The following is a 13,249-nucleotide window of genomic DNA, read 5'->3' on the forward strand; positions in this document are numbered from 1 at the left end:
CTCAGTCCATGTTACATGTAACACAGCCTCTACAGACAGCTCTGTCTATGGACAATTTCAAATAAAGCTGATTTATTCAAAATAATACAAAGTGTCCAGAGTATTGAGCAGCTTTGCTAACACTGTGAACTGAAGCTAAAGGCCAGACAGAGATGTACAATGTAGGACAACATAGTATCTACAGCCTCTATTATAAAAACATAAAAAAAAAATAATTGTAATAATATTTAATGTTTATACTTTGCTATTCTATCCATTCAAACAGAAGAAAGGATTGGATATCAACATGTTTTTTTCGCTGATCGGACTGGACGTCCAAATTTCATGTGAATGCCTGAAAAGCCAGGGGTAAACAGACCCAGGATCAGATTCCGATCAGGTCCCTCAACCACAGTTGGAAGTGGTCAGAGACTGATCCTGACAACATTTATCATGTGCAAGAGTAAAAGGAATGCATTTTTTTTATTTGTGTACAATTACGTTAATGGAAGTGCATCTGCCAAATGCTGAGTAGCAGGTGAGAGGACAAACAATGGAACGAAAAATGGAGGATATGAGATATATACAAAAGGCTATTCCCAAATACATATACGTACACATAATAGGCAACATCCAGAAGAAATCACACACTGTCTGCGTTGAGCTGTACATCAACTGACACATAACTAACCTCTAGGAACGCAGGTAATCCACTGAAATTCTGGTTATTCTACTGTTCAAAAAGGGTGCAAACCTTTCATTACAAATTTTGTGACTCCATGGTAACACTCATTCACCCTTTCTTCGCTCATATTCCCTTCCTGTGCAGCAAACATGAAAGGGTTTTTGCTGGCTGGGCAAGTCGAGCAGCTGACCGTAGCATCACAGCTATCTGTATCAACAGTCTGTCATCATCTAAAATGGATGAAAAGAGAGAATATCTGTACAGCATTCACTTTTATTTAGGTTTTCTCAGTCAAAAAAACCAACAAAAAATCTGCTAAGCCTGCCTGCGTAGCGCCAACGTTATTACACAGGATATTTACCCTCAGTAAGGGATCAGTGATGAGCTGCTCAGTTGGGAAAGCAGTTGCACTCGTGCGAAGAGCACCAAGTAAATGAAGCCACGCTTTGGATCGTTTCTTCCTCTTTGCCAACAGCAGAGACACAGAGTTTAACATTATAATGTGTGTGATGCAACACGCAACTATCAGAAAAACATGGAACCAGTAACCTCAGAGACATGGATCGGACAATTTGGAACCGGTGCTCAACCGGGATTCTTGATTCCCATCCTTAGCTGACACCAAATATCAACTACTCCTTCTTTAGAAGCACTTTCTAAAGCTCAGTTTCTTATGGGTCTGTCTGTGTTTTGAGAAGCCCACATTTAAGAAAACATTAGTTGCATATGAACCCCATGAACACATTAATAATCTTCAACATCATCGGAAAACCTACCGTGCACACTTCGTCACTGCTCAACATTCTAGAACCTCATAATTTGGAAATTAAGCACTGCACACCGCACACTGAAGCGGAGCATTGCATAACAAAGTAATTAGTACAAAGTGCAGCAATACCACACAGTGAGAGTATCCATAAACATCAAGGGAAAAAGATGTGAAAAGACCAGGCTAGTAATGTTGGCTGAGGTAACCGTCCATTTAGCAAATATCTGTACATCTTCAAGAGTAGAGACTGACTGCCTTGCTTGGTAGAAATTTAAAGGCACGTCCTCTGCCACTAACGTCTGTGGTCTCAGTCTGGGTTTAATTTAACGCAATCGTATAGTAGTGGGAGAGAGAGGGGGAGAGAGAGGGGGAGAGAGAGAGAGAGAGAGAGAGACGTGTCACAGTCAAAAATTTGACTTGCATCCTAAAAAAAAAATAAAAAATAATCACAAACAGGACATTCACAGAGCTTAAAAACAACCCAGCAACACTCAGGTGAAAAGCTCTATGCCACCAGACCAGAAAGAATTCTACAACTTTGTGTAAATCTAGAATTATCCACCACTTATTGATTAACGTCCAGCTCGGACTGAGCTGAGGCTGGATTTCTTCAGCTTGACTGCAACAGTGGAGGTCAATTCTTGCGGCTGCCAGAGCCACCTTCAGCACAGTGACACACTGTGCCGAGTTCAGACAGAGCTAAATTTGTCAAACCAGACTACGTCTAATCTGAGAGGAGCTAGTATTTAAGTGTATTAGCTCATGACTACTCTATTAATGGCATCTCATGAGGTCTTAACTATGCTATTAATGGTGTACATTTCAGCGCTCCATATTGCTTTTCCAATTCTCTGAAGTTTCTCCAGCAGCGGCTTGGCTGACAAAATTAGACCCAAACAACAGCACAGTCATAAAGCCACAAGTTGCTAAAAATAAATGAAAAATGATGAAAACTGCTTACAGTGAAAGATTATCACTTACTTCAAGTGAAAAGGCATGTGCTCTTCATTATATGACATTTTGCCCTCTTAAATGCACTGTGACTGAACTGTACTGTTGTAGTAAATGCATCCATAATGATCGAAAACGTTGGTACACGTTCTCAGTTTAGTAGTTATTTTCAGTACTTCATTCTTTAGGAATACTTTACTAAATTATTGTCTCTCTTCTGTATGTGTGCTTGTTGTTAGTCAACTCAGGCAAAATGACCTCAATGATCCATGACAAATGTATATCTCACATACTGTTTTGTGGTTCTGGGTTTAATGCAGTAACGGTAAAATGCTGAATGGTACGCTGTGGCGCTCATATCTTAAACACTGTGACATTAAGTGTCTCAGTGTTTAGTTGAAAATAATGAAAGTGTTCTGAAAAAGTTTTTTTTTTTAAATAATATTTATATGTATAGTATTTGAACATGGCTTTGGAAACTGCTTGCAGTCTGAGGTTTCTCTAGCATGGAGCGCTTTGAGCATGCAAGTCACTATAAATCTGCACCAGAAGAAGCTTATGAATGCAAGTGTTTACTGTAATGTTTATCAATGTCAGTAGTTTTTTTTTTTTAAGAATTGGGTTACTCAATATTACATTATTTAATAAGATTGAAATATTTTCATTTTCATTTTACCATAAGTTCATGGTAAGTATAAAATAGAAAGTAGCTCAAAACTGCAGCAGACCATGTGTATTTGTTTGTGGATAGAATATAATTGATAATCACAATTTTTTAACTAGAAAAATATTGTGCTAATTATTTTTAGATATTCCCAAAGCCTACAGGTGGGTAACATTTGTTGTGCTGATGTAAGATAGTGGTGCCAGTTTCACTTCTAAGTATGCCTGACAGTTTTATTTCAGTCAACACAATGGAAATACAAATACAAACTGCATACAAAAAGGCCAGTTTAATACACCAGTTCAGATTCCATAAGCCAAGTTCTCTATACTTATTATAGCACTTCACAGCAATATGCCTTCGTATGGGTACCAAGGTCTAATGCCTCTGGACCAAAAGGAAAATTTTCACACTCCAACACATCAAAGGCAGCAAGGCTATGTGGGAAGGCAGTGGGCTTGGCAGTGCTGTCAGTTCTGCATAGCTAGGCCATCAGTTTCGTTTCAACAGTGTGCTACTGTGTGACTCAGTTTCATTTCCTCAGAAGAGCCTCCTTGCTACTCCAATCACACGAGGGCAGGGGAGCTTTCCTCTTTTTGCCAGCCAATCAGTGAGTCAGTCCTGTCGCCACGGTTATACAGCCATGTGACATAAACACGCTCTTACACAGTGGCTGTCTTGTAAGGGCAGACTTAGATCACAAATGAACACACACGCACACACGCGTGCACAGATTCTTGCTCTGGCTCATTACATAATGCACTGGTTTTTATCATATGGAAGTTACATAAGACTGCCAAAGCCCCTTCACACACACACAAACAGAGAAAGACAGACACACAGATTCCCAAACCTTTTCATTCCAGGACTCACACGTAGAGGAAGTGTTTGTCCAGAGACCCACCCAACAGTTCATGAAGAGAAAGGAGACCAAGTCATTCTCCCATTACAGTCAGTCCTTTTTCACTTCATATAACATTCTTTCAGTCAACAAGTGCAACAGCATGTTTGTATTCATAGTTTTTAGTATTTTTACGTGGAAATATTGTATTTTTATTACTGTTATAGTTGCCTGTTCCAACTATCAAACCTAAGAAAAATACTGTAAGTCGAGAAAATGTCGTGAAGAATTACCATATTAAATTTTTACCACATCACCCTCCCCTAGTCTACAACAGAAATATAATAAAATAATGACAACTCCTCTTTGTTCCATATTCAGATGTAATCCACTCAGCTCTTGTCTTCAGGATTAACGCTTTAATACACTTACTGAATATTTAGTTGGACATTACATATCTTTAAAATGTGTTTTGATCCATACTGTTGGCAAATTTTCAACACCAGGATGCACAATATCACCACTGGCAGTGTAAATAGCTATTTATCTTTACATTAAGCTAACTTAGTTTAACTGTGGTTAGCCTGCTCAGAGACATTGTTAAGGAGGAGACAGTTCAGTGGTTAAAACATGAATATGACAGCTCATAATGCTCAACTTACTATCTGTTAAAGTGGAAAGTCCCACCCTTCAATAAAATGAGCCAATTGGCTTGCTATTTCAACCACAAGATTGAAAAGCTTCCCCCTTGTTGTGAACATCTGCGCAGTATCCAGAGCTAGCTGAATAATGTTTTTTGTTTTATTTGAGCCAAGCGGTGCAAATAATTTATGCTGTTTGTCAAATTTTACCAGTGATTTGAAATACTTAGTTTTAGAAATGTTAATTTGGCATTTAGTTTGAGGCTTATTGGTGTTCTAAGAGACAGTAGCCTGGTCTTGTATGACTGGAAATGACTGCCCGGTGTGGTGCCAAGATGGCCGCTGAGTGGACAGACTTTCCTATAAGGACTTCAGCCTACTGCACAAGATGTGTAATTTTACATAAAATATCAACAGCAAAAAAGACGCTAACATAACTTATTTCATTCCAGAATCGATCGTTTCAGTGACAATTGCTTTTTCTTTTCCACCAGACACAAGTGACAAACTCCACAGGAATATTTTGTACCTGATTCTAGTGGCAGGTAGCTTGCGGCAAGAGGCAAAAAACCCTTTAAACTTTAAGTGTGCCAAACGTGTTTCACTGCTTGTCACATGCAGCTAGTATAAAGGCCACATTCATGACAACAGAAATGCTTTACATGCATCAATGGTGTAACACAAACAGTGTTTACTATTTCTGATCTGAAACATGCTTCATTTAGTTCTACTTTTATGGAAAAATAAAAAAATATGCATTGTCCTCATGACCCACTCATCCCCAACACTGAGCTACCAGTGGGACACACTGGGGTGCTGGAGCCAAACCCAGCTCTCACTGTGCGGAAAGCAGGAAACACCCTGGACGAGTTTGGATAGTTAATTACACATAAAAGTGATAGCTGTCTCTTCATTTGCCCATAAAGGAACTCATGTGGTTAGAAATTGCTATATTACAGTTCCGGTAAATTACAGTACATATCAATATCGCCCAATGTTGATATCAGTACAGATTCCTGTCAATAAGACACCAATACTTAGAAATAGCTCTGCAATAAACAGAAAGGTCTAAAATGAGAAACATAGTTTCATGCCTTATACCAGTCTTTACAGAGAGCTAGCAAAAGCCCACAGCAATACAGGCTGAATGTACCCAAACATAACCTTTTGCAGGAGAACAACAAGCTATAACACAACCCTTTATGCAAAGAGAACTTATAAAAAAAGAGCTAATTAACAGAAACCAACAACAATGCTTAGAATGCTGTGAAGGTCCATCCCCATGTTATAATATTTATTGTTTAAGACTTTAAGAGTTTCTGCTGCTTATATGAATCCAACACATTTAACATCTGAGAACTGAATTATCAGACAATTTACAGCTGACAAATGTAAATCACAAGAACTCTTGGGATCTGTTTCATTTTTACTATATTGCATTAAATCCCCTGAGATCATCAGTTTAGCTACCTAAAACTCATCAATTGGGGTCTAGTTCAGAGTTTGGTGGTGTCTAAGTACTTGTACGCATGCTGGCACTAAAGACAATTCTCCTGTTACAAAGTAGGACTCACTGCTTTCCTCTTTGATGACCAACCCAGTACCCAATGTGAAAAAGTAACTCATATAGGACCAAATTATGACTTTAAGGCCTTCAGCTTCAGTCATTCTTTCACATGTCTGTTCTGTCTGATCATGTCCTGACTTTAACAATACTAACGTTGCTAACGTCTATATGGCTACTAGTGAGTAATAATCATTTAGCTAATGGACGCTTCTGGGATAGCGCAAGTCATAACATTATAACATCATAACATACAGGGAACACAAATAATGAAAACATTTAAACATTGTTGAAATGGCAAAAAGTCATAACCACATTTGGCCTCATAATAAATAATCAACATTTTTCTTCTTCCACAGATTTATCATTAAAAAATAATCAATATATTAATAATATTACTGTCTGTTACAAAATAAAAAGGTCTAGAAAAATATGCAATGTTTGAGGGAAAATTAGATACAAGATGTACTGAAACCAGTTTGAAACCAGACTGGCTATCATTGAAAAAGGCCTATTAACAAAAACTATAAAAGTTGACAAAGGGCTGTCAACGCCTGCACTTTACAACAAACCACACAATTTTTTGCCAAGATTTGTGATTCCTCATTATATAATAAGCTGGGCAAAGTCATCTGAACATGTTAAAGATGGAAAAATGAGAAGTGCCACCTCAAGTGCGTATAACACAGTCGAAGACTCAAGTTGGCACAGCAGGGATTCACCTGGAGATGAAAAAAGCTGCTTATATGTGGGTGTGAGAGAATCTGGCTAGCGCATAATAAAGCCAGGAAAGGATTATTCACATAAAGAGTCATCAGTAGGGAAAGGAAAAGGCAATAACTAAGAAGGTAGAACAGCTCATGTACTGAAGCTACAGTTTATTTATTTATTTTATGACTGACCAATGGAAATAAGGGTTAAGACAGAAATGGAGAGAAACACTGAACATTAAAAGAGACTTTTCATCTGTTACTTTCAACGCTAAATGTAAATCTAAATCTAAATGTAAAACTGTAGCTCTTTAGCTCTGTAGATTTTTATGACACTTTTACCATGTAGAAAGCTGACTATGATGTCTGAGCTGTGCTTACGAGATGCTAAAGGACTCAGAACACAACAAATATGAAACGAGTGACAGGTAATGCTGATCCTCAGTGATCTGACAGGGAATGAACCCTACGACATAAGCCAGCAAAACCACCATGATTCCAGTAACCCACGTTTGCTAATATACTATATGATAGCTTAACCTTGTGTCAATCTCCAATAATCTGACAAACAATATGATCCCCATGACCTAAATTAGCTAATATCCCAGTTGCAGTGAATTATCTTTTCCCCACATGACTAAGTGAATAACCCTTTCCTTCTTATCATGGCCTGTATGAGTTACCTTTTCCCCACTGGCTACAGGCCAGGCAGCTAAAGAGGGAAAGAGCGCATGCTGGCCTAAGGGGGTCTGACTGGAACCCGACACATCCTCTTCAGAGCCAAAATGTGCGGGGATCCCTCAGACACCCGGCAAAGGAATGTGTGTCCCTATCTCTATCCTGCTGCATTGCTTCATCTTTCCCTATCCCCTCCCCACGCTCTACCTCTTCCATGTCCAGTCAAAACCACAAACCACATCAAGAACCCTCTCAACCACAAAAAAGAGCTGGGATAGTTGCATGTCTGCTCAAGAGGCTTTCCCCTGTCTTTTTTTCCCCACAACAGCAGTGCTACTGCGAGACACATGCAGGAGATGGAACTCCCTCACTCCACAGTGTCCGATTGGCCAGGCGCTTTGTGACATCACAGAGGCAGGAGTCAGGTGTCTGAGCAGAAGGAGGCAGGGTTTGTTATGGATGGCCGAGACTCACTCAACGTGCTGCGAATATAAACAATGGCAGATTCCCCACCACCCAGCCTATGAGCCATGCCACACATGCGCGTGCACAAAGCTCACTTTAGCAAACGACTCACCCATGAAACAAGCTGCCTCATTTTTCTTTTCTCATCCCTCCCTGGCAGCACAGGTCACGACAACAGCACTGAAAAATCAGCTTGTGACTGACATGCAGCAACATAAAGAACAGCCCTGCTTTGAAGAACAGGCTTGAGAGAATTCATCTGAATTAAAATTGCATCTAGTTTATATGCTTACAAAGACGTAATGGTGCGAGGGGTCTTGGATGAAAGACTCTAACATTCACTGGGATAAACGTCTGTAAGAGGTATCTTGGGCTTGCTTCCTCGATACAGAAATCCTCTGCAAATTTATCCATATAAATAGTAGCTACACGTGTTCATCATAAATCAGTAAGAGCCAGCACAAAAGACTGCACTCAGTGAAATACGTGACGAAATGAAATGGAAACAGTGAGAGAGGAAGACTGGTGAAAAGAAGGGTATGGTAAAGGTTAAAGCATTAGGGCTAAGCACTAAGGAATGCTCTACTGCAAACACTGTGCTTCAATATTACCCGACAGAAGGACTGTCCTTTCCTGCAGTGTACTTTGCTCCAGGCCTCGCAAGCTGCTACGCATATCAGCCTTGCTGGAGAGGAGCAAGTGAACACATCTGTGCTTTAAAAACCTACCTAGTGCCACATCCACTCAAACGCTCACAAGCGTCCAACTATTATCTTCAAATTACACTTAAAAAGCATTATTTGATGAGAGAGTTGAATGACTCCACAGTATATTGGCAATAAAAACTTTAGGGCTCATCTTAAATAAACAACTAAAGTGAAGTACCACAAAAACAAACTATCACAGCTTTGGAGGACTGATAAGACTATTTCAAGCTTGTTATGTACTCTTGCTTAACAAGTTAAAAAGAGAGGTCTATAAAAATGTCTGCTTGAGAAGCCAACAAGCAAATAAAGTAAACTTTGCTGAAAGTCAAGCTGGCTGTCTTATAATGACACACCAGAAAACAGTGAATGGTGAGTTAATGGTTAGCCAACAACAGCAGTAATACATATGAGTGACAAAGGACCTGCTATCCTGATATGGATTAAGCGCAGTCTTGGACTAAAGTGCAATGCCAATAGTGATTAAATACTTTTTAGTCTAGGCTTAATCTGGATCTGGCAAACCTGCCTATACCACATACTGTACTTTGGCAATGTCACAGAAATACCACACTCCTATCACAGGCCTTTTTTGTTGAAAGGGACCACTCTTTGGTCTTAATTTAACTTTCAAATGAATGAACAAACTGACAATTGTCTTAAGCCATGCTTCACCTTTAAGACACACAAAATAACCACTTGTTTTAGGACATTCACTTTCATGTCCCAAGACAAAGACAGTACCTTCACTCATATGTCTTAAGATTTCTTGAGATGTCTTGACATAATAAAATATCTCAAGACATCCTGTCTAAGACTGTCAAAACATCTTAAAGCACAATGACAGCTGGGTATGTAGCGACTAATAAAATAATAAAAATGAAAGAGTAACTAATCAAAAGTCCTCTAAGTGTCCTGTAAAGGGAATATAGGAAATTATAAATTAGGAAAGCTCATTGCTGGTTTTCCAGATACAGGGCAAATCTCTGTAATTTCCACAGACCTGGATTTCACTTCATCTTTAGAAAATCAAACCCAGCGGTTCTAATAAAAACTTCAGAACACCAGAAGTTGGCAAGCATGCAAGAAACGTGAGGGCCGTTACACCAGCAAGCAGCAGTAGCCTGACACGATAGGTGGTTTACCTCGACAATAATTTTGACTTTTAAACACATCTTTACTGCACACTGTCTCCCCTACCTTCACCCATTCAGCACGACAGAAGTAAGATCAAGCTCGGTCTACTAGTTACATAGCTTAGCTGGATAAAACTGCATGCATGTGTTGCTATGGATGCTAACGAAGCACGGCAATGTCAGTTGAGCTAAGCTAAGCTAAGCTAAGATAGCTTAGCAACACTCGGGCCATTTAAAAGGAGTGATTATAGAGTAAGCCCACCAAATATGGTGAAGAACTGTCTCAGGTGTCAAACTAGTGACCGAATTTCGAGAACTTCAAAAAAAAAAAACTGCCAAAGTAATTTAAGGTGGTGCCCCATTTTCAAGTACCCAGTGTTAACACTACTACAGGCGAATAACTGACAGATTAACGGACTAGTTAATAACCAAACTTCTGTCATTTGGCACAGAAATGTGACAGCAAACTAGGATATCGCTGTGCAAGTACTGTTGAGCCCAATAATGAGGCTTGTCTTTTCACTGTTTCATAACAGGAGGCGTTTAGTTATAAGCTTTAATGAAATTTATTAAAGCTAGCTAGGTTAGCTAGCTCGCTAAGCTTACCCAGACTTCCCCCGCTCACTTACCCCACGATGCCCTCCGAGTAGTTTCGGGTCTTCCACGGCGTACCCGTGTACCCCTCGTCGTCCGGCCCGCAGCCATGCAGGAGCAGGCTCCTGTTGAAGCCGAAAGTGCTCGCCTTGTTCTCTCTTTTCCTCTTGTTTCGGTGAGCCGCCGCAGCAACCCCAGCTGTGACCAGCTGCCCTGCGGCTCCTCCACCGCCGCCGCCGCCGCCGCCCCTGCCCGCGGTTCGCCCGTTGTTCTGGTTGTTGTTTGTCTCCAGAGGTAAAAAGTCCCGCTGCTCCGCGATGTCGCTGTCGGCCCTGGAGCCGGACATGCCCTGCGCCTTCGCCTCGCTGCTCTTGCCGTCCGCCGCGATTCCGCCGCTCGGTGCACCGCCGCCGTCGCCGTTCACTTTCGGGCTTGGTGTGGCCAGACCCGCGTAGTTGTTGTTGCTGCTGCTGTTGTTGAAGTACAAGTTGCCGAGGCCCTGCGTGGTCTCCCAAATCTGCATCCACAAGCTGTTGGCGGGTCCGCGCTGTTCTGGCTGAAACCAGGCGATTCGAGGATCCATCAAACGGAAAGCTGGCTGCTGCCCCCTCAGAGCAGAGCAAACAGCTCGGTTCGCGTTCAGCTGAGCCAGTTAACGCCCGCTAACGCCACACCACTCCGAGCTCAGGCAGCCCAGCCAGCTAGCCACTAGCTCGCTAGCTAGCTAGCTAAGGTTCACTTCACCCCCAGCAGCCCCTTTTTTGTTTCGCTACAAAAATATCCGTATGTCACCGTAAAATGCCATTAACGTAACTGAGGGGAGGAAAGACGTACCGACATGACCAGGTTAAAACTGAATAAATAGACCGCGAATAGAGACGTTTCCAGAAGGAAAAGCCCGTCCACAGTCAAAGTTGAGGGTAAGCGAAGTGAAAAACGTGCGAGCGTTGCCTGTCGAGGTGAAGCTAAGCTAACCCTCTGTGTGTGTGTGCGTCTCTCTCTCTCTCTCTCTCTCTCTGTGTGTCTGTGTGTGTGTGTGTGTGTGCGTCTCTCTCTCTCTCTCTACGGCGAAACTGCGCCTACCGGCGGAGGGACTGAGAAATGGAACCGTTACGCAAGAGGGCAGCACTAATTTTTCCAGTTACGTAACACTGAAGCGCCGATGTTGTAATTTGAACCGTGACAATAATTTACACTCAGAACACTTACATACTCAGAACACAGGCGCGTAATAAAAGATGTAATGCCACAACAATCAGCCTATAAGACTAAAGAGCACAAAGAGCAGTCACTCTGCACCAAACACCAACACTGTCTCATATCTGATATATGGCCATAAATCCACAAATTTCATAAGGCATAATATATGCCTAATCCAGGTAGTGGACGTATGTGCAAGTATCAAATTAGAATATATATATATATATATATATATATATATATATATATATATATATATATGTACATGTATGATATGGTTTATACATTATACTGTATGTCTGATGGACGGATCACATCTGATACAAACACTGAAAGACGTTTTAAAGCAAAAAATCTAAATGAAATGCAAAAAAACTTATATAACATGAAGGTAGCGTATATGAGTAATGTATTATATATATTGATATATGGCTGGAATATATGTCCCATTTTCAAAAATGGCCAATTTCAATTAAGTTGGAATATATGTCACATATGTCCAGATGTGACAAATATGAGTTGGATATGAGGGAAATCCATGTATGCTATATATTGTCATATATCAGATTTCCGTTTATCAGTTTTAATGAGGATTTCCACCCAATTCTCAAAATTTCTGCATGGTTGAGTTGTAAGCAAAGTCACTCAGAGTGGGTTAATATCAAACTTACCAAGTCAGTACTGTTCACAGTGGTGGTGATAAGAACCAGATGTCTGAAGAGTTTAATGCCTCTAAAAAGCTCCCTCACAGAAAGCTATGAAATGAGTACGAGCACGCTGTCCGAGGACTGTGAAGGACAGTTCTATAAGTTACTGTGTTATTAAAATGGGTATATTTGTGTTGCAGACATTGCAAAAATCTGGTTCCTGTCATCACAACTGTAAAGAAATCAGAGTTAGTAGGTTTCTCTACAATTAACCGTTATATATATCATATCAAACCACTCTGAATGAATTTGTTTATGAATGATTTTGGCAGACAAATATATAGATTTCATAGATTTCCCCTTTAAGAGAATATTAATGATTCTCCCTGCATTTAAAAACAGGTATGGTGCAAAGAACTTCTAGGACTCCTGTTATAATGTCTCTTATTGTAACTCCTGCAGTCTACCTGGGCTTCAAGTTTGACTTGTAGTAAATAACTCCACCTACAAAGATATATTATATCCCCTCCCCCTTACACAGCTACAAGGTGAAAATACCTACATTGTTGTGAAAAAAGGCTTTTAGGCAGAAACCCTATGTTTCACACACCCATTTGACAGACAAGCACCTGTAGCACTGGTGTCCTGTTGTAAAATATGCTGTTTACTTCAGGTTTTGCTACAGGCATTTTGAAGAATCTACTAGTCACGTATGACTTCTATCCACTTATTCCACTTTTTGACAGAAATGCTAGTTAGGTAGTTGGTTGAAAATGATAAAGATAAAAGGACAAAAGAGATTATCAAATAATGTGTTAGAATTTATGATGAAATGTTTAATAAGGTGAAGGCTTGCACAAGAAAAATGTAAACCTGCCAGTGTGTAGTTATATAACATAACTAGGAATGTGTGGAAGGCAACACATGTGAGCAGTAACTATTTGCTCAGTCCCACATACCTTTGTATAAGTATTTTTAAATGATAATGATTCCCGTCTGCTGAGGTACATTTGAGAGGAAA

The 13,249-nt window shown here is 40.3% G+C and overlaps 1 protein-coding gene across 2 annotated transcripts in view; it reads right to left on the minus strand.

Annotated features, from left to right (window-relative positions):
* tent4b (terminal nucleotidyltransferase 4B) overlaps nt 1–11,399 on the minus strand; it is a 33,034-nt gene extending 21,635 nt beyond the window's left edge. For both annotated transcript variants that reach the window (XM_036584072.1, XM_036584071.1), the window contains exon 1: nt 10,417–11,399. In XM_036584072.1, the coding sequence (XP_036439965.1) occupies nt 10,417–10,964 (548 nt within the window). In that variant the 5' untranslated portion in view covers nt 10,965–11,399. The remainder of the gene's footprint in view (nt 1–10,416) is intronic.
* Nucleotides 11,400–13,249: the final 1,850 nt, after the last annotated feature.

The sequence above is a fragment of the Colossoma macropomum genome, unplaced genomic scaffold, assembly GCF_904425465.1.
Source record: "Colossoma macropomum unplaced genomic scaffold, Colossoma_macropomum, whole genome shotgun sequence".
NCBI classification, from domain to species: Eukaryota; Metazoa; Chordata; class Actinopteri; order Characiformes; family Serrasalmidae; genus Colossoma; species Colossoma macropomum.